Below are 21,760 nucleotides of genomic sequence, written 5' to 3' on the forward strand. Positions count from 1 at the left end.
TAAAGAAGCATTTCACCACAAATTCATCTCAACTGTATTTTGTCCCTACCTTGGTCTTTTGTGCTTATGGAGTTATTTAGTTCATTAGATGTTTGGTTGTAATGCGATTTGATTTAAATTCTTACAAAACCCTATTCGGTCATCTAAGTAAACCGATGTCACATATAATAGTTACTGCTATAGTCATAATAGTCACACAGTGTAATAGTCACTGAAACCTATGATTATTTTTCATCTGCATCATTCCCTGGGTGACACTTTGTGGACAATGTAAGACTCAAAGCTGTCAAGAACTCAAGAAACGAAGTTGTGCAAAATTGGCTATAGATTCTTGTGTAAAATAATGTATGGAATATATGAGCTCGGACATGTAGGCAAAAGATTAAAGAGTGTCAGGTATTAAGAGCAATAAGAATTTATAGAAAATTGGGACAAACTAGCCTGACAGTTTTTCAGATGCAAACACTGTCTATTCTTAATGTGCAAAAGTTGATTTTTTTTTATTGTTCAGAATAACTGAAAAATTTGTTTTGTTAAATTGTTGCAGATTCCTTCATTTATATTTCACCTCTAGTGAGGTAGGATACATCTTCAAAGCAGCTGCTCAACAGAAGGTGAGGAGAGTGGAAACTTTCCAGCATGAAACATATTGACTTTCTACTAATTAAAAATAAAATGGGCTGTATAGCCCCGTCCGGGTTAAAATCTTGACCCTTCTCCCAATTATTTCAGTGTGTCTTTATGTCCTCAGATGACACACTGTGGGTCTGTGTTAAGGACACATGCACGAGAAAAAAAAAATTGTTCTAAAGGCAGTAGATTATCTTTCAACATTTGTTACCGAATACATATTAAATCTTGCAAAGGTAGTAATAATTGGTGAAACTCACTAATTGCACTCTGTGTAATGAATCAAACCTGTGTAGTAATTCAGCCCATCTTATCTAGTCCCCACCTCTCTGTGAATGTCAGCTTTCCCACCCACTGACAGCGCGGCTGGGGTAACAAGCCCTCAAAATCCTCCAATAATCAGCACAGATGGGCGGTGGTACTTTTACGCAGGCTCTCAAGTGCCTCAAGTTAAAACTCCGTGCGCGCTATTCTCTCGGAGCATGTCGCGGGTCCAGACGGATAGATGCATGGGAGTCATCGCTTAGGCATTCATCTGACTCCCCGCTCTTTGGGGATTTTTTTTTACCTTATCGACTAAAAAAAAGCCTGGATCACTCTCCAACATCACTTTGGTAGATTGGCTGTTTTCGGATGTTTTGGATCACATCCGTTGCCACGATGTTTTTCTACAGACTTCTCCTGTGTTTTTCTGTAACAGGTATTGTTTCCTCACAGCCAGACAGCTCTGGATTATCTTACGCACTGAGATCTGAACTGTCAGAGGATGCAATTTTGGTGGCAAACAACGGAATACGCGTGCCTTTCGGGAGATCCGTCTTCATCGATCCCATCAATGATTTGGTGATTCAGACGCAGCCGGGGGACCGGTGCAGCATCACCGTGCTGGATAACGACCCGCTGTCACAGAGACCAGGACAACTCTCTCCCAAAAAGTTTCCGTGTGATTTCGGTCCCAATGAAGTGACATACTCCCACTTCGGGTCGAGGAGCCCGGCTAAAGACAGAGTGAGGCTGCAGCTCAGGTATGACGCGCAAACCGAAACCGTTATAATCCCGTTCATGATGGAGGTAGAGGTAGTTTTTACGCAGCTAGAGTTACTTACCAAAAACATGCCTCTCACTGTTGATAATCTCAAGGGGATCAGTAACCCTATTGACAAAAAGATTTTAGAGTTTACTTATGACAGAGACTCGCATAAATGTGAGGTGACGTCCCTGTCTAGTGGCAGCGCGCTCCCCAGATACGGCAGACTCGTTGATCAGAGTAAACTTGCCCAAATGATGGACTGTGATGAGTTCACCCAGGCTGACATCCGCTATGAGCACACATTTGACCGTAAGTCTCCAAACAGAGACTATGTTCCCATGGTTGTGGAGTTGCATGATAAGGAGGGAAATCTAGTCAAACAAGAGTATTTCCATCTAATGATTCGCATCAAAGAGGGAGAGGAGAACACTCCTCCCAAACCCAGCTTTGTGTCCATGATGATGATGGAGGTTAGCCAGTTTGTCATGACAGCTCTCACCCCTGATATGCTTGCCGCTGAGGATGCAGAGTCAGACCCAGACGAGCTTATATTCAACATCACCTCTCCCTTATCTTACGAGGAGGGCTACATAGTCAGCACTGATGACAGAAACCTCCCCATCACATCCTTCTACCAGAGAGACTTACGGGATCTGAAAATTGTTTTCAAGCCTCCCTCCCTGGATTCAGATACGGAGAGGATTTACCAGCTGGAGTTTGAGGTGGTGGACACAGACGGGGCCGTCTCTGACCCCTTTGCGTTTATGATTGTTGTGAAGCCGATGAACTCTATGGCGCCGGTTGTGACGCGTAACACGGGTCAGCTGCTGTACGAGGGGCAGTCCCGGCCGCTCTTTACTGCCCACAACCTGGAGATCAGCGACGAGGACAACCTGGATGGGGTCAGTGTAACAGTTGTGGACGGGCTGCGCCACGGGGAACTCGCGGTGCTGGGCTCCCACAGGAAATTCTTCACGCCCGCTGACCTCACCGCAGGGGTTGTTGTGTACCAGCATGATGGAAGTGACACATACAGTGACAACATCATCTTCAAGATGACGGACGGAAAGAACGAGGTGGAATTCCTCTTTCCCATAACAGTCGTTCCTACTGACGATGAGCCGCCGATCATAAATGCCAACACTGGCCTGGTGCTATTCAAAAACCAGATGATGCCTATATCCCCCCTAATGCTTAGTGCAGCTGATATTGACTCTGAAGACTCAACTATTAAATTCACAATTGTCCCCCCCTTTTCTACAATTGGCGTGGTGCTTCTAAGGCAGTCGGACGCCCCGGAGGACCCCTCCTCTTGGAGGTTCAACGCTGAGGATGAAGTGTATGAGAAGGAGGTGACACAGTGGCTTCAGAAAGATATCACAGATGGGAAATTGTTTTACAAGCACACAGGCCCTCACAACACAGATACAGTCATGGATCAGTTTGTGTTCACGGTTCAGGATGACAATGATCCTCCTAATGAGTCAGGAGAGAGTGTTTTTATAATTAGGGTTTTACCGATAGATGATGTTCCCCCCGAGCTGTTCCCCGGCACCACCCTGCAGTTGACCGTTCAAGAGTACAAGCTCACTCACTTTAGCAAAGAAGTCCTGCGCTACACTGATTTGGACTCAGAAGACCGCGATCTTAAATACACAGTTGTCCAGCCCCCGACAGACACAGATGAAAACAACCCGGCTGTGTTCGGGTCCTTGGTTCTGACAGAGAGTCCCGACTCAGAAATCAGTGAATTCACGCAAGCCCAAATCAATCATCACAAGATCTCCTACAGCCCGCCTGATATAGAGCTTGGAATTACAGCCCATGTAGTGCAGTTCCGCTATTCTGTAGAAGACACAGCTGGGAACAGTGTAGAGGGGGCGTTCACCATCTACCTCCAGCCCGTCAACAACAAACCCCCTCAAATTACCAACACCGGCTTTACTGTGTTTGAACGCGGCATGCATGTCATCTCCACTGCTGAGCTAGACGCCACAGATCCGGACACAGATAGCAACCTGATTACCTTTACTCTCAGCCAGGCTCCTAAACACGGCGAGATCCAGGCAGCACTCACTGACCTAGAGAAAGACGGGGTTTTCAAACTGGAGGATATCTCAGAGGGGAAGATATCCTACATTCATAGTGGGGATGAGACGGTGAGCGATGAATTTCAATTGGATGTCAGTGATGGAATCCACGTAGTAACAGTGACAGTCAAAGTCATAGTAAAGCCTGTCGACGACGAGACTCCAACTGTCAGCCTGCCTGCGGGGACGATTGGCTCCCACATGGACGTGCTGGAAAACGGAGCCACGGAAATCACAACCAATGTCATTCAAGGCCATGATGATGACACAGATGACCTGCAGCTGACCTTTATTGTAGAAGATGCCCCGGTTATGGGAGAAATCCTGGTTAAAGGAGTTCCCGCTACTAGGTTTACGCAGGCTGACATTATTAATGGCGTGGTCGTGTATGCACACACTGGTGGCGAGATAGGCCTCGCCTCTCAGCAGGACGGCTTCAATTTGACTCTCACAGACATGTCTGATGACTGGACAGTAGGTGGCAATAAGGTCAACGGAGTCCATGTTCGAGTAACTATCCTCCCGGTTGACAGCCAGGCCCCTGAGGTCGGAGTTGGGATTCAATTCAGTGTCATCGAAGGGGAGAAATATGCCATCGGCCCTCAGCACTTGAATGCTGATGATAATGACACTCCGACAGATGATATCCTCTGCACCATCATTGTCCAGCCTTCTGCCGGATATGTGGAAAATATCTCACCTGCCCCAGGCTCAGAAAAGTCCAGGTCAGGAACAGCTATCAGTGCTTTTACCATCGGAGACATCAGGGAAGGAAATATCTACTATGTGCAGAGCATTTACAAAGGGGTAGAGCCAGTGGAGGACAGGTTCACGTTTCGATGCTCTGATGGCATCAATTTCTCAGAGAACCATTTCTTCCCCATTGTTATCATCCCCACAAATGATGAGAAGCCAGAAATTTACATGAGGGAGATAGTTGTGATGGAGGGGATGAATATTGTAATCGACACTCCGATTCTGAATGGAGCCGACGCTGACATTCCACCTGAGGAGCTGATGTTCATCATTTCCAAACCCCCCAAACACGGGGCAATTCTCAACCAGCTCTCCACGGGCTCGGTTCTAGTGACTAACTTCACCTTAGAGCAGATTAGAGAGGCTTCAAGTATTATTTATGAGCACGATGACTCAGAGACGACAGAAGACAGCTTTGATGTCATTCTCACAGATGGAAAGTACTCCGTGGAGAAAACAGCCATGGTTATGATCATTGCCGTTGACGACGAGACCCCCAGAATGCTAATCAATGACGGTCTAGAAGTAGAGATTGGAGAGGCCAAAGAGATTAACAACAAAGTGCTCAGAGCCACAGATTTAGATTCAGATGATAGCTCGCTCACCTATATCATCCGTTTTGCGCCTGGTCAGGGTCTCCTGCAGAGGAAAACTCCATCTGGGTCTCTGGAGAACATCACGTTAGGCATGAACTTCACACAAGCCGAGGTGGATGCAGGGCTTATTGTTTACACACACAATGGACAGGAGGGCATCCGAGACTTGGTCAAATTTGATGTCACCGACGGCATGAACCCACTGATCGACCGTTACTTCTACATCACCGTGGGCAGTATTGACATGGTCTTCCCTGATGTGGTCAGTAAGGGCGTGTCTCTGAAGGAAGGTGGTAGAGTGACTTTGACCACAGACCTTCTCAGCACCAGCGACCTCAACAGCCCCGATGAGAACTTGGTCTTCACCATCACCAGGGCTCCTGTCAGAGGCCACCTGGAGTGCACGGATACTCCTGGGATGCCCATCGTCTCCTTTACTCAGCTCCAACTTGCTGGCAGTAAGGTCTACTACATCCACACCTCGGACGACGAGGTCAAAATGGACAGTTTTGAATTTGAAGTTACCGATGGCTACAATCCTGTTTTCAGAACCTTCAGAGTCTCTATTGTGGATGTTGATAACAAGAAACCTGTTTTGACCGTAAATGGTCTAGTTGTTACAGAAGGGCAGAGTAAGCTGATTACACCATTTGAGCTTACTGCTGAGGATCAGGACACAGCAGAGAAGCTGCTGAAATTCACTGTCACACAGCTGCCGGTACACGGCAAACTGCTCTACAACCAGTCCTCACCAGTCACCAGCTTCACCAAACAAGACCTCAATGAAAACCTCATCAGCTACAAACATGATGGAACTGAATCGTCAGAAGACTCCTTCTCCTTTACCATCACCGATGGCACACACACTGAATTTTATGTTTTCCCCGACACTGTTTTTGAGACCCGCCGCCCCCAAACCATGAAGATCACCATTGTGGAGACTGACAACGGGATCCCCCAGATTTTGGTGAATAAAGGTGCCCCCACATTGAAGATCCTGGCCACAGGTCACCTGGGTTACCCCATCAGCTCCAAAGTACTGAGGGCAGAGGACAGAGACAGCAGCGCGGCCTCCCTGCTGTTCCACATCACCACCCAACCCAAGCATGGTTACATCATCAACCTGGGACAAGGAAACGACTCCATCAACACCTTCAGCCAAGGTAAGACCTGAAAAAATATCCACCGATATTCAAATTGATTATTCCAGCATATCTGGTTGACAGAAGTAACTGGAAATTTATTTTTCTCTATAAAGACAGTTTACAGATTGCCACTAGAATTGCATTATTATCATCACCTACAGGCGTGATTAGCCCGTTTTCCAAGTGTGCAAAATTATATTTGTGTCTAAAAACTCACAGTCAAAATGCTTACTTTTTACTTGATTACAGTATTTATTCAGTAACTGTAAGAGATTATAGTTACCGGCTTTTGTAATCAGATGACTGTACTCCCAGAACATGTAATCTGATACTTAACTCTTGAGAAAGAGAAAGTTAGAAAAAAGTTAAGCAAGCCTGCATTTCTCTAAGCTTTGATTACTTTTTCACACTGCATAACAACGATTTTAATTTATGGAGGAATAATTATTCATATGTGTGACAAGTGCTGGCTTGGGAATTTCAATAGTTAATTTGTGGGCCTGATTTAGATGTGCCTTGCTCATCAAATCATAATTAGCAGACCAAAGTAGAGGCTGCTGTTTCACGCAAATGTCTTGTAGACGGTTAAAGATGAATAATTTATTATCCCCGCATCTCAGGGGAGATGTTCACATCTGATGTTCTCTACAGTAGTTTGTTAAATGAAGCAGGACAGAAGTAGAGGATCATGTGAAAAGGTCAGTGTAGACCTTTCAGTGACAGGATGGCATTTGAGTTGCAGCAGACTGATCTTTGCTCAGTTCAGTTCAGTTCAATTCAAATCAATTTATTGCAGTTTGTGCATATTAAAAATACACATATAGGAAAATGTTTCTGAAACCTCTCAACAAAATGCATTTATACACACCACTGACATACCAAACACAAACTTTCAATCAATAAATTTGTAAACGTTTGTGCATGTGTGTACATGCTCGTGCGCAGTAATATATTGATGTTACAGAGTGAATCAGTGCAACAATGGAACTGATTGAGGCTTAAACGATGCAGTCAATGGCTTATTTCATATCATGCTGAGGTCATTATGCAAACAACTAAATATTTCACTCATGCTCATGCCACAGAATGGCATAAACATGGACAGGGGCCAAGAATGCTAAGCGAAAAACGCTCTTCTGTCCGCAGGAGACGGACATTGTGACAGCCGCTGTGAGGCTGCGGTCTTTGAAAAGGGGGCACACATGAGAGAAGAGTGTGATGGAGAATGAGACACGAAGTGGCAGAAGAGGGGGCAGACAGAGCAAGTAAAGTGGAAGAGAGCATAAAGGAAGTAGTAGAAAAGAGGGAAAGGGGGAGGAGCAGGTGGCATGAGAGAAATAAAGAATGAGAAAAGGGACGTGGGAAGGAGAGAGAGAGAGAGGGAGAGAGAGAGAGAGCAAACAGGCTCGTCAGAGGAATCAGTCAGGTGAAAGAGACAATCCCTCGGTCTTTATTTACTCATCCTATTTCCAGGGCACATCCCATGAGGCATTCTCTTTAAATATTTGATGACCAGAGTGCCCCCGGTTCACGGTGTTGACTTTATATTTGCAAGGTCCTCTTGCCGGGTTCAAGGCTGCGTCGAAAACACTTCAGAGAAGATCGTCTACTTGTCTCCTCTCCCACATGAACAGGTCTTTACTCACTGATGTGAAATGACAGAAATGGGGAAAGCAAAACAATGCCTGACCATCCTCACTATACATTTTCTTTCCTCAATGAGTCCTTGCTATGAGGGGAAGGAGGAGAAGCTGCAAGGAGAGGAAGCCACCTGAGAGGTTTGAGATGCGTCCCAGCCAGGAGTCAGGGGTTTATACTTTTATGAGCCTCCTTCCTCTGACATCTATTATTGAAGGATATGGTTCAGAGGGGCCAGGGCCTTTCACAGTCTTGATGATTTTTCTACACTGTAATAGACGTTTCTGGAGAATAGTGGAAAAATGCTGGCAGAGCCCTGTAATTCAGAGAAGTTAGGAAAACAGCTGTGGGAGAGTAGGTGGCCGCTACAATCCTGTTTTTAACATTCTTGGCCCTGTCTGTCATTAAAAGATCTGCCGTCACCTGGTTTTTAGGGCTATTGACACAGAGCCCCGGCAGGTTTTTTGGGGGTTTAGGATTTAAACGTTTTCTGCTGGTTTAGGTTGAGCCGTTTGGGATTTCAGGGTGTAGCTGTATCTTCCTGGATTACGGATGCATGACTTTCAGAATGCTTTCTCTGGTAGAAAATTGCTCATGCTGAGTGCTGATAAGGAATTGAATCAGTGTGATACTAGAGACCCGCTGATATGGTGCTGAAGCGGGACAGCTTCCATCTTTGAACAATTACTCGACAGAGAGAGTGTGTGAACAAGCCATAAAGCCATAATACAACTTCAAAGTGTGTTTGAGGATATTTTTGTAGCCAGCATGAAACTTCACATGAAGGTTTTTTTCTCTTAAAATGCAAAGCGGTTCATAAATATTATTTTAATCTTGACAAGGGCAAATCTCGTCGATATACATTTTATTAATGCTATTTTCAAAGTTAGAACAAGGTGATAGTTAAAAAGTTTCATTGTGCGTCATCATGCATTGATGTGATAACATAACCCATCATTATAAAATGCTACAATGTCCCTCACTTGCATTCTGTCATTTATCATATCAAAACATTTGTTGGTTGTTTGTTCATTTTGATTTTTTGTTTGTTTTGAGGTGATAGGTTTTTAAAATCCCCTTGAAGGGTTTTATCTCACCTGCACAAATTTGTTTTTTTTATCATTGAATTTTATTATAATTATTTTTTTAGCACTTGTATGTTTTACCACTGCAAATTTGCTATACTAAACCAAACTAAATTAAACTAAATTTCCTGTTTCAGCTGACATTAATGACCTGAACATCTGCTACGTGTTGCGGAACGAAGAAAACGCTACGTCCGACCTCTTCCATTTCTCTGTGGAGGATAATGGTAAGATGCCACCTTTTCATCTTTACATTTACATTTAGATTTATGGCATTTATCTGTTATGCAGAGCGACTTACAATGATTGAGCAGGTAGGTGTCGACCTCATGACATTTCAACAGGACAAATGGCTGTTGATGGATACAAATTGGCTGTTGTAAAGATCAAACCTGTGACCTTTTGGTTACAGTACAACCTCTCCAACCTTTACACTTACCTGTGCCTCCTCTCTCAGTGTGAATAGAGAATATCTACTGTAGAGTTCTACTTTTCTCTCTGGGTTTCTTGGTCCATAGTTGTCAGGCTTCTGAGAATTACTCATTACTCCAAACTCACAACTTAGGACTGTGATGAAAAACCACTCTGAGCTCAGCGGAGTTCCTGAGAGTTAGTTGTCAAGTATCATATTCCTATTCTCAGATCGATTGATCTTGGCATATTTTGTAAGAGAGTGCAGTAAAGAATACTTTCATATTTCCATTGTTTTCAGTCATAATTAGCAGGCCAAATGCAAGCTTCCCCTCTGTCGGCTTCAGTTACATAAGATGACTGATACTCACGCTCACTTCATTAGATTCGGTGTTTGCCTATAAAGCAATATAAGAGTCATCAGAGCTGGTGTAATTGTGGGTCAGAATATCAATATCTGGAAAAATTTGCATAGTCCAGCAGCGGCTTTCATTTTCAGATGTCTGTAACTGTATGCTACAAATTATGCTGCGTCTTCTTAACTTACTGTTGAGATGATGAGGCTTGAAGGTGTAATAAGGATGGGAAAAAAATGAATTCGGTTTTGAGAATTATCAAGCAATATTATATTCCATTTTGACACAAGGCCAGTCTTGTGATTTCTTTGTCACCTCAGAGAAGGGAATTCGAACATCATATGTTTTGAAAAAATGAAAATACAAGCTGCCCAATATGTAGAATATTGAGTTGTCGAGTCTGCATCTTTGACTACTAAATGTCTAAACCACAACCCTATGCATAATCTTGCTATGTAAATACTGCATCACATTTGCATTTTGCATGTTCGTCTCTACTGCATTATAACATAGATTATCAAAAGCTTGCTTCAATATTTCTACTCTTTGCATCTGGTAACAGGTTAGGACGCCTCTCAACCTCTTCTACATGCCCATAGAGATATGAGCACTTTCAGACTGGCGTAATGATAACATACTTTTAGTAAAAGCAGCAGTCAATTTGTGCCTCCCTCTGTTTTTGACCAATTTGAGATGCATAATAACTACCAGCCCTGTCATTCAGCTTCTTCAACTCGTTTCCTTACTGTATGATCAGAAATTATGGTAGTGTATTAAAAACTAGGCACTCTCAGAACAATTGACGTATAGACCTGAAATCCTCCCACCATGGGGCTTTTGAAATTAATGGACTTAGCTAAGAAACACGCAGACTCACATTCAGGAACGCAACGAAATAACATGGTGCTTCTCGGTGAGTCTCAGGACTACAGGACTGTGCCATCATCAAATGTCAAAACATGAAAAGAAAATGTAGAGAATATGGGTCATTTTTCAAGGTTACTTTGGAGTTTTGAGTCACCAGGGCTGAGTGCATTCATTAACGAGAATCGAATAATAAATGAAAGTTCTCTTTAGGTAATTTTCCCCTCCAATTGCGCTATGTCTTACCACGGACATCCAGAATTGAATGTGGTTTCTACATTCACAGAAGGGCTGTTTTCAGGAAAACCTACTGCATATTTTCTGTCTAAAAACATGAACATATTGAACATGAAGACACGTTTCCGAGGTGTTTGCCATCCTGTAGTGCTAATGCACTTAGAAGAAGAGAAAAGTGCTAATGCACTAAAAGAAGGATTCTTTTATGTGCATGAAAGGAGAAACACTGACTAATTGATTGTCCACAGTCCTCTAGTGTTCTTGGAGCTTCTTTATGCTCATGGCAATGGTCTTGTGTTAAAAACGGCCAGAGGCTTTTACGTTTGCTGTGTTGAATACATTAGTTTATTTTATCAATACATGTGTTTACTTGATTTGATTACTTGATTGTTACTGTAAATCAGAGGAGGGACAAATATATGGAAAAACACATATGAGTCATGATGATAGCAGCAGGTAGAAAGTAGTGTGAATCACCCTCCTCAATGTATTTTCTCTTTAAAAGACAAGAAGCCTCGACAAGCAGCCTCTTTGTCAAGAGGAAGTGAGCATCAGTGTTTTAATACGTGTCTGTGCGTGCATGTAGGGCATGTGTATAATAAACACTAACTTAAGCATTATTGCTTTTATAACACAGATATGTTCCCACATGCACGCAAATGCACACGCCCGCACAAACAATCACACACGTGCACACACAGCAGGGCACAGAGAGTTAGCCGTAGGCTAAGGGGCGTCAAGCCTCCAGCACAAAGAGGTGTTTGATATTTAAGAGCCCAGGCAGCGCTGTGGGTAATGAGAGCCCTGGGCTCCTGAGCTGGACAGAGCTCCGAGGCAGCCACTAGTAATTACTTGGCCCTATTACAGGCTCATCTATAGGGGAAGAGTGGCAGGAAGGACCTTCTGTCACAGGTAAAACCAGCTGGATCACTATAGTTAACTGTAATGGGCAGGAGCATAGCTTGTTTCCCATGCTTCTCTTTGGCCATATGATGTTCATATGACAATGGTGGTACAGGAAAAAATAACATAACAAATTACATGTACACAAGTCGAAGATTAAAAATACAGAATTTTGCTCGCACTGTAATTTTATCTGAAATGACAGCAGTTCTGCACCTTTAAAAGACAATAGCTACATTGTCATATTCATGTAGCTACAAAGCAAGCGATGTTTTATACTATCTGGTAGTAAGGAGCGTCTCAGACATTAAGATCTGTTTTAAAGTACCTGCCATCTCGTCTCCTCATCCCCTCTTTCTTTCTGTCTGTCTCTGCTCGTACTTCAGGAGGGATGGACTGTTACAATAGATTCCTTTCATCCTGCCCTCGCCCCTCCCTGCCTGGGAGCAGCCCCCGACATACCACTGCTTTATCTAGAGTTACAACGACGATGCATCCCCTTAAAACACCCCCTGCAGCATCTATCCCCCTTCTCACCCAAATTCCACTGCATACAATACATGTAGCGTGCGTTTCTTGGTCTCGATAAATCCCCCTGAAACATAACCTATTTGTGTTGTAGCATCACTTTTCCCTACTTGGTGTTATATGACAAATTATTACTGCAGAGTAGTACTGCAAGGGCACAAGTCCTTTGTCATCCATTTTGTGTGTGTGTGTGTGTGTGTGTGTGAGAGTGGGAGCATGTGTGTCTGTGGTGCCAGTGTGACTTTTTTCTCCTCTCTTCAAAAGGCCCTTTACACCAAAGCAGTGCCAACACTTGTTGAAATGACCTCCTCAGATTGTACTTTTCTCTGTTAAATGATAAGAGCAGCAAAGGCTAACACGCGTATTTTAATGATTTCCAATGATGTATTTACATCCACACGTTCATAAAAAAGTTTTTGTCAGTCTAATGGCTAAAAATCTACATCCAAAAGCTACGGTTGTCATGATCACAAGGCCGCTTTTCAGTCTCAGTCACTGCCCAAGTAGGACAAAAGAAACAAGTGAGGCTAAGCTGTTTCTCTAATAACTTTTGAACTCTGTAACATAGGCGAACACTTTGAGATGGGCAGTTGCAGTAGCCTCAACAGTTGAATGACTCAGTGTCAATTCTCTGTCAGCTCAGAAATGTGAATTCATGGAAACACATATTGAATGGGATAATCCAACTTCAGAACTGCAGCTGATTCCCTGAATTTATGGTATTTAAATAGCTCTTGCCCCAATCAAAATGCATTAGCAGTGCTATTGTTTTTGTTCCTCTATCTATTTGCCAGTTCTCACCTGCTTGGGTGGCTGAGTTTAGGCCTGACAGAGCTTAAGACAACAATTACAGGCCTAAACTTGCTGTTACCATGGCCACAAATGGGACAGGTTAACCCCTTGACCCCTTTTTGTTAACCTGTCCAGCAAAGTGTACCGACCAGGGCAAAGTTGCAAGCTAAAACATCAGCATGCTACTACACATATACAGGGATACAAGACACAACACACACACACACACACACACACACACACACACACACACACGTCCCCTGGCTTTAGAGAGGCTTCTCTTTATCTGTCTGCATTCAGGAATTTACTGTCACTCACTTCTCCCAAGGCCCCACTCTCCTGTCTTTATCCTCTTCATCTCCCCCTTCTCACACTGTCAGTCTTAGATCTTGTTGGATGTGTTTTATTCATTTTCCATTCTTTTGCTCTACACAGCACCTCTGTTCATTATATATTTCCTTCTTTTGTGTTATTTTTGTCACTCTCTCAGTCTATCAATGTTCTCTTTTCCTCCAGAGGTAAAAATCTAATATTTTGCCCTTGCATGTCACAGAGTTTATTGTGCGAGTGTCTAATCTCTAAGCATGTGTTGGTTTACTGTGTGTGTGTCGACTCTCTCTTATGCATCAGGATTTGGATTTAATGTCACACCCTCCCCGTCTCTTCCGCTGTCTGTCCCTGCCCGCTGTGTTTGTTTGTGTGTGTGTGTAAGTGTGAGTGTGTGTGCATGCATATGTGTGTGTGTGCGCGTCACTGTCAGTATTTGTGCTGATGGATCTCTCTGTTGTAGGATTACAGCACATTCTGCAGTTGTGAATGTCACTCGCCATGATCTGCATCTCATTAGAGTATTGAGATGTGTGGAGGGATGAGAGGATGAGACTTGTTGAGAGATGCAAAAACATTTTCATAATTTTAATCATTTTTAGTACTTTATTTTTCTATGCTTGACAGCTGATGCATGAGCATGACACATAAACACGACCAAACAACCTCTAATCTCAGGAATAAGAACAAACGAAAGCAGAATTGGTTAAACTTATATTTTTCCCCGAATATGTTGTGATTTATTTGTTATGTAAATGAATTACTTGCAAGTTTCACCCTGTCCCTACTCATTCTTATAGAATGCATACACTTACCTCTTTTACACCTATATCACCATATCTCTGAATATAGGGATGATCTTGTTTGAAGTATGATTTTGACCAAAGAGACAGTTTTCCTTGAATAAAAGTGGCAATTCTTTCAAGTTCTCATCCCCCCTTTTTACTATCTTTGCTTGTCTCTTGTCCTCACTCTTTCTGCTTTCTACAATTTCATTTTTAATGGATCATAATGGATCTTTAATGCATATATTAATGGTATACATATCTCAGCTCAAAGTGATACTTCATTTTGGCAGAACATGTACATTTTTCAGTGCACATTACAGTGTAAGAGTACATGAAGACACAGACCTTGGCTGCTCTGGAGAGCTGTTCCACTTTATTATTTTCATTTTCAAAACCTCGTAAAAATCACACATCGAACACATAAACACTAGGAAAGTTCTACCTAATATTATTTCATCCTGTTTTCTTTCATCCTGATTTAACTTCTCTAGAAGTAGTTTTGCCTGTGTGAGCTTATGAAGAAATTGAGATCTGGGGAAAAATCCTAAATCCTGAATGTATGAGGGTGTGCCTGCTGAAGTAAAGATGAACATTCTCGGGCAAAGTGAAATTTTGCTCAGAGGAGTCGGAAAAGATGGTGGAGGGAAGAAATGAGAGCAGAGAAAAAGTGAGAAGGAGAAACTGGAGATTTCAATAGCAGCTTATAGTTTCAGTGCTGGGATACACTCTGCTCTCAGGAGTGCCAGTAACCATCTCGGATACATTAAACTCATCCCTCCCCTAAATATTATATTGATGGCAAGGGGAGATTGGTGCTGGAGTTGGAGTCGTACTGTAGGTATGCTGCATGTCTGGAATGAGAGCTCTGCCTCTGTGTGAGCGCAAAGAAATCCTGCAGGAGAAGAACAAATGCTTTTAGGGGTTATCATTCATCTGACACTCCAAACACACACAGGCACGCGCGCGCACACACACACACACACATGCAGACGCACAAACATACACTCATACAGACACACACACTCACACCTTCAGGCAGCCATCATTTCTTTGTCCCCAAGCCTTCTCCCTTTAAGCGATGCCCAGGGTAGCATGGCTGTCTTTGTAGACATCAGTGGAAAACCTTAGGGTTATTAAGTGTAGCACAAAAACTTCAAAGGAGTGAGGATTCTCTGCCCCAGATGTCAATTTCTTGTGGTTTCATATGCAAGGCCGCTTAAGGTGTTCCTGTACCGCTGTCATGCCCGGTGGATATTGGATATAGGAAGGAAACAATGCATTATTCTGTTGCATGCAACTTTTATCTCTCTAGGGGGTGGGGTGGGGGTGCCAGTGTACACACCTGACTTCTTCTCTCGCCCACAGGCACACACAGACACACACACATGCACACACACATATGACACTCACTGTTAACAGTAGTCCATGCACTGCAAAAAAGTAATTTAGACTCATATTCAGTCTTCAGTCTTTATTTTTCTTAAAACGAGAGAAAATTTATGCGAATGGGGTGAGAAAACTCGTCAATACCTTGAAACAAGTCAGAATAATGCAGATCGCTGCACTACTATCAATAAAATGACACCTGATTCTACAAAATTCTTGAAACGAGTTGATTTGCATTGCAAGTGAAATTATCTAACCCCATCAGCAGATTTATTCAGTTGTTTTAAGAAAATTATGATTTTAGGACTCAATAATAGACTAAATCACTTGTTAAGATGGAGATTTTTTTCAGTGTGTGTCATTCTTTCATTTGGTCCAATTGGAAGTCCTCTGGCAAGTTATGCATCAGAAGCAGTAGGGAGGGGACATAATTAACTACGGCCGTATTGAGCTGCTCACAGGACGCAGGGGCTGCAGTCCAGATGGTCACGATTCAGTTGACCATGACAAATTAACAAAACAACACAAAACAAAAACCCCTCACACACATTACATTCCATTTGTCTTCGGGTTGAACAGGATTCTTAATACCTGTGTTTGCCTGGGGCCGTGAATTCCAGGCCAGCCCACTGATATCCCACCACACCTCTGGAGATATCGACCATCAGGCCCAGTGCCTTGGGCAAAGTGTAAATGCACACACACACACACACACACACACACACACACACACAAACTGAATTATTTGTAAGCTGCTTCTGACAGACCCCCAAATGACCTTCCTAACATATGCACGGACACACACACACACACACACACTCTCTTCATAGAACTGTAGTGCCAAAGCCTCTACGCTGTGTAATCCTCTTTGCCACCAGTTGCTCACACGCCCAGGCGCTCGCCCCACTTCATTCTGATGGCTGCTTCACACCTGTCAGGATAAACATCTGGTTCCATCCATTTCACAGAGTGAACTAAAAAAGAACTGAAACGTCCTGAGGGGCGGTGAGATGTTTGTATTTTGTCAACCATCAAAATAATAGAGAGTGGCACTCCTGACTCCGGATAGGTGCTGCGTGGGCTCTTCCAAAATAGTACAGTTATTTCAGTAGAACGCGTGTTGCAGTTCGGTGTGTTACCTGCTTTGTGAAAAGGAAAACATTGCCAACTGAATGAATAGTGGATACACTAATTATTTCCTAGTCCAATTTCTCATTAAAGTTCTCCATGGTGAGAGATCATTGGGTTTGTTAGTTGTGCAGCTGTTTTGGTTTGCGATTGCACTGGGAGTTGGGGACTCATGCACAAAGGAGTACAGAAGGTGGATGGAGAGGCCACACCGCCAGCAGCAGAATAGATGTGAGGTACAGCAGGAGGCACAGTGCTGCAATGCAAAATTTCCTTTGATTTTGGGTGCTTTGTCTGAGACATAGGCACGCACGCACACACACACACAGTAACACTGATCCTTAATTAGCATCCACCATAATAACCTCAGCAACAAGGTCAGCATCAAACCTAAACCTTCTTCTGAATCTTTTGATATTCTACTCCACATTCAACCACTGATGTCAAAGAATGTGATAAAAGTGTACATTAATATACGCAACAGCAGTGGAAAAAGGTTAAAGAAGCACAAATTCTTAAAAGCGTAATCTCAAATTCATTTTTTAATCAAAGATTAAATAAAGGAGAAATTTTACATCCAAACATCTGGTAGCAATTATTCTAGTTTGAATGTCATTTTATTCTATTATATTTGGGCTTGCATGCTTCGTGGGTATAATTGCTAAATGCACCAGCAGCCTCTTTTATCAAAAAAATAAACAGTCTAGCACAAAGAGAGCGGACCTAATGCAGGGGGAGAGAAAGGGCAGAGGGCAGATTTGTAACCCCTCTCCACCCTTCACTACCTCCCTAACTACTCACAAGCACACACACACACACACACATACACACACACACCGAGACACACAGACACACACATTTGCACATATTTCACACACACACACACACACACACACACACACACACACACACACACACACCCAAAACATGCAAATGAGCATTTTCAGAGAAAGGAGGATTGTGCTCTATCCTTTTGGAAGAACACTCTCACAGCTTAGATTTGAAGAACTTTGAAGATTTACAAAAGCGTTCATGTGACCATATTGAGATCATAGTTGCTGTCAGGATGCACGTTGAATGTTGATGGTTATGCTAAGTGGTTGTCATCATTGGACTAAAATTATGTTTTAAGCGTGTGAAACTGACAAGTTCAGCTTGGTTCCTTTATTGTCCCAAGAGGGAAATTCATTTTGAAGCCAGGTGACATACAGACATATACAACAGAAACTAGATTAAAATACTCTGCACACACACAGTAGCCTGTAATAGTGGTGGCTGTGGTGTTTGGTGGGTGGGTGTGATAATGGTGTTTCTGGCTTTGTGCTAAGAGAAACCCGCAATGCTTTTGGTTATTGGATGAGTGTCATTATCTAATCCAAGACAAACAGGAAAATGTCTAACCATATGACAATTATAGAGTTGTTTCTGTTTTAATCTAAGAAATAGCATTTAATGGCCAGTATTTCTGATGGTCTGACATATTTCTTGTTCCCTTGCCTGTTATTCAATGTTTCTTTTTCTCTCAACCATTATGACTTTCAACTTGTTTGTTGATAACCTGACTACTATAGGACATTTGGGAGTGTATGGTAGTAGATAAAGTAATAAAGAACCAGATAAGCGTCATCGGTGTTCAGATATTGCGGACATCAGGAGGTCCCAGAACACAAGAGTCCCAGCGTTTTCCACAAACTTAGGGCCATGAGCTTTTTCAGAGCAGCCGACAGGACAAGGATTTTAATGAAAGAGAGTTCTTACTGTGTATTATGTGTACATGCCATTTGATTTTTGCACTTTGTCATTATAAACAACTGGCTCTGCTGACTTTAAACGAGAAATTTCGCATGCACTTCACTCATCCGATCACACATCACTTATCACTTATTTTAGGATGTGAAGAAAAACAGATTTAAGTAAAACAGAATAGAGTCTCTGTTGTGAGTGGACAGCTGTCGATGAGTATCCTGTGGAGTGGTGATTTCTACATCACAAGCTATCATCAAAACTCCAGCATCAAAGTTTCTCTCTGCAGATTCCTCGGCGTGCCCTGATCCTTGAAATTCGGCGTACAGAAACTATGATCCTTAATTGGTTCAAAAAAATTTTCTAGTGACTTTTTGTGGAGGAAAACCTTTGAGAAAGGCTGTGAAGTGAATTTAGCTCTATTGAGGATGATTTCAAAGCTGCTTTTCTGTATGGTCAGCACATGTGAGAGGTCTTTTATCCTTCCTAAAGGCTGCAGGAATAAGACGGTTTGAAGCACACTGACTCAAAGCGCTTTTGTCTGAGCACAGCTCCTCACCGCCAGCGTGAGGTCATATAGTGAGACTGATACACACACAAACACACACACACACACACACACACAGACAAACACAGACACACACTGAGAATCCAGGCTGCTTATGCTGCACTTACCGTCAGAGACTTGAGATGAAAGTCAAGGTTGCAGAAAAGTTGAAATTGAAGAGCTGAGTTGTGCGTCTGTACGTGTGTGTAGCTATGTGTGTGTTTTTTTGTATTTGCACCCACTAAGTGGGGTTTGAACTTGGCCTTTGGGCTTTCTGAGGGTAAATGAGTGCTGATTTATTTATATTAGCTGTCTCCCCACCTCAACATGTTGTAGCTATGTCTGCCTAGGTGGAAAGCGCTGTCACACTGAACTTTTCACCTCTGCTGCGTTTTAGCACCATCCTGGCATAACACATTAGAGGTTCATCCTCATAGGGGGCTTGGAAGTGAATGTGTGTGTGTTGGTGTGTGTGCGTCAGCCCTACTATGTGTACTTTAGGGATCGCCGTAGGAGAATTCTCTTTTCCCCTGTTGTCAGAGTGGAGGGTCAGCTGCAGAAAAGCGGGGGAATCAAGGACAGTTTTCCACCCTGCCGCCCTATGTGACTTCTGTGATGTTGGAGGTGAAGTGCTGCACTTAGTCAAAGCAGCTCCGAAATAATGTGCTTTTATCAGTCTTATTGCTACAGCCTCTAAGAAGGAGAAAAACCTTCACGTGCTGACGAGAGAAAAATAAAATAAACAGCTTTGAAATCATCCTCCATAGAGCTGAATTAGACTTATTTTGTGATAGCCTTCACATAACACTTGCACAAGCAATCCCAGCTCTGTCTTCCCTCTGTTAACATGACACACACCATCACATATGGCACACAGATACACAAACCCACACACACACAGACCTGCACACACACACACCCATGCGCTCAGGCACGTCTAGTTTAACTCTCACAGGAATTCCAGGCATAGCTGGGCATTGTTCATCACCTCAAAAGCAACAAGAAAACAGCCCCCTCCTCCACTCCTTTTATTCTGGTTTTTCACAATGTTTTCTCTCTCATTATTTCCATTCATGGCTGCATCGCTCCATCCTTTTCTCCCGCTGTAGGTGGGTAATTTAGCCACACAAAGCAGCATCCTTCCTGTCTGCTTGTTGAAGTGACAGCTATAGAGCGGTCCTATTAGCCCAGCGCCAACACGGCCATTTACTCTGCAAACCCATCCTCAATAATACTCATTGGCTGTCAGGCTCAGATCCTCGGGATGCTGTTCTATTTTTGTAGAGGCAGGGAGAAGAGAAAGAGAATAACTTTTGCGACAGAAAAAATTTAATCTGATCATAGAGTCCATGGGTTGACTGTTAGATATGGGAAGATAGCGTGATGGCGTTTTTTTCTTCTGAATCCATACATATTCTGTAGCAGATGTTGTGTGGACTTTTGGACTGCTTACTGAAAATAATTAAAACACATTTTTTTCCATTACAGTTTTAATTGCCCCCTTGGGTCACAGAATTTCTCTTCCGTATTTTCCTTTCCAGTTTTTATAGAACATTAACTGTGGGATTTGGTAGTTAAATCGAAGAAATAAATAGACACAGACCCACCCCAACACATGCATATTTCCACAGAGATCTTAGATGTTAGGCAGTACACCCTCACTTGCATAGAATTATTTAAGCAGCACTAAATTTATTTATTTAGAGAGGCCAGTGTGTACTTAAAATACTAAACCACTGGTAAGAGACTTTTGATTTAATGAAACCACCTCACATGAAAACAACATGAGTGCTAAAGTAAAAATGCTGCAAAGAATCCTTTTATCAACATCAGTCACACTGAAAAGAAAAATAACTTTTTCACCTTTTCAGCTCATTCTAATCATCATACCATACACCTCTTTGATAATTTATAAAAATTTATTAATTTAAATTTTTCTATCAAAATGCTATAACTGTCACTTCCTGGAAAACAGAAAATATAAAATACATAAGACATACAAATTCCAACCAATCCCACCCTTCCGCCTTTCCCATCAAATAAAACTGGCTTTCCCTCCCTAACTGATTTCCCATTGGTTTACACTTTTTAATGATCCCTCCCTGCGTTATGTCCCGCCCCACCATCCCGTTTCAACAGGAAATACATCACCTTAAGGAAGCAAGATGTTCTCAAAACGCTGTTTCATTGCGACTTTACTAATACCGCTCCATTTGGTCATCGTGTGTGTTCCTGTGTATTTTGTCCAGGTGGGAACAAGCTGAAGGGGCAGCAGTTCCGTCTAGACTGGGCCTGGATCTCGCTGGAGAGGGAGTACTATGTGGTGGACGAGGAGGACAAGTTCCTGGAGGTGGTGCTCCGACGCAGAGGCTACCTGGGAGAGACCTCTTTCATTGGTCAGTCCGCCTGTCAATCAGTCTGTCTGTCTGTCTGTCTGTCTGTCTGTCTGTCTGTCTGTCTGAATGTATGTATGTGTGTATATTTGTCTTCTTGGGGTTGTTCAGAAACAAAGGGGGCTACCTGGGAGAGATCTCTTTCATTGGTCAGTCCGCCTGTCAATCAGTCTGTCTGTCTGTCTGTCTGTTTGTCTTCCTGGGGTTGTTCAGAAACAAAGGGGGCTACCTGGGAGAGATCTCTCTGTTTTCGATCTGTTTTTCTGTCTGCCAAACTGTCAATCGTCCTTTTTCTGTCTCCTTTGTACGATGAATTTCTTTGCTTTCATCCCTTTACATTACTATTAACTTTTGGGGGGTTTTTTCTCTCATTTGTATTTTTAGCGT

The 21,760-nt window shown here is 42.9% G+C and overlaps 1 protein-coding gene across 1 annotated transcript in view; it reads left to right on the forward strand.

Moving 5' to 3' along the window:
• Nucleotides 1–965: 965 nt before the first annotated feature.
• LOC139639642 (FRAS1-related extracellular matrix protein 2-like) overlaps nucleotides 966–21,760 on the forward strand; it is a gene marked incomplete at its 3' end in the record, with an annotated part of 32,838 nt that continues 12,043 nt past the window's right edge. Inside the window, 4 exon segments of the mRNA XM_071513784.1 lie at nucleotides 966–1,091; nucleotides 1,093–6,265; nucleotides 9,108–9,197; nucleotides 21,230–21,376. Of these exon segments, the coding sequence (XP_071369885.1) occupies nucleotides 966–1,091; nucleotides 1,093–6,265; nucleotides 9,108–9,197; nucleotides 21,230–21,376 (5,536 nt within the window).

Source organism: Centroberyx affinis, unplaced genomic scaffold (assembly GCF_046629955.1).
Source record: "Centroberyx affinis isolate AG114_WGS23_722 - 3 ecotype Tasmania unplaced genomic scaffold, CSIRO-AGI_Caff_v1 ptg007515l_1, whole genome shotgun sequence".
NCBI classification, from domain to species: Eukaryota; Metazoa; Chordata; class Actinopteri; order Beryciformes; family Berycidae; genus Centroberyx; species Centroberyx affinis.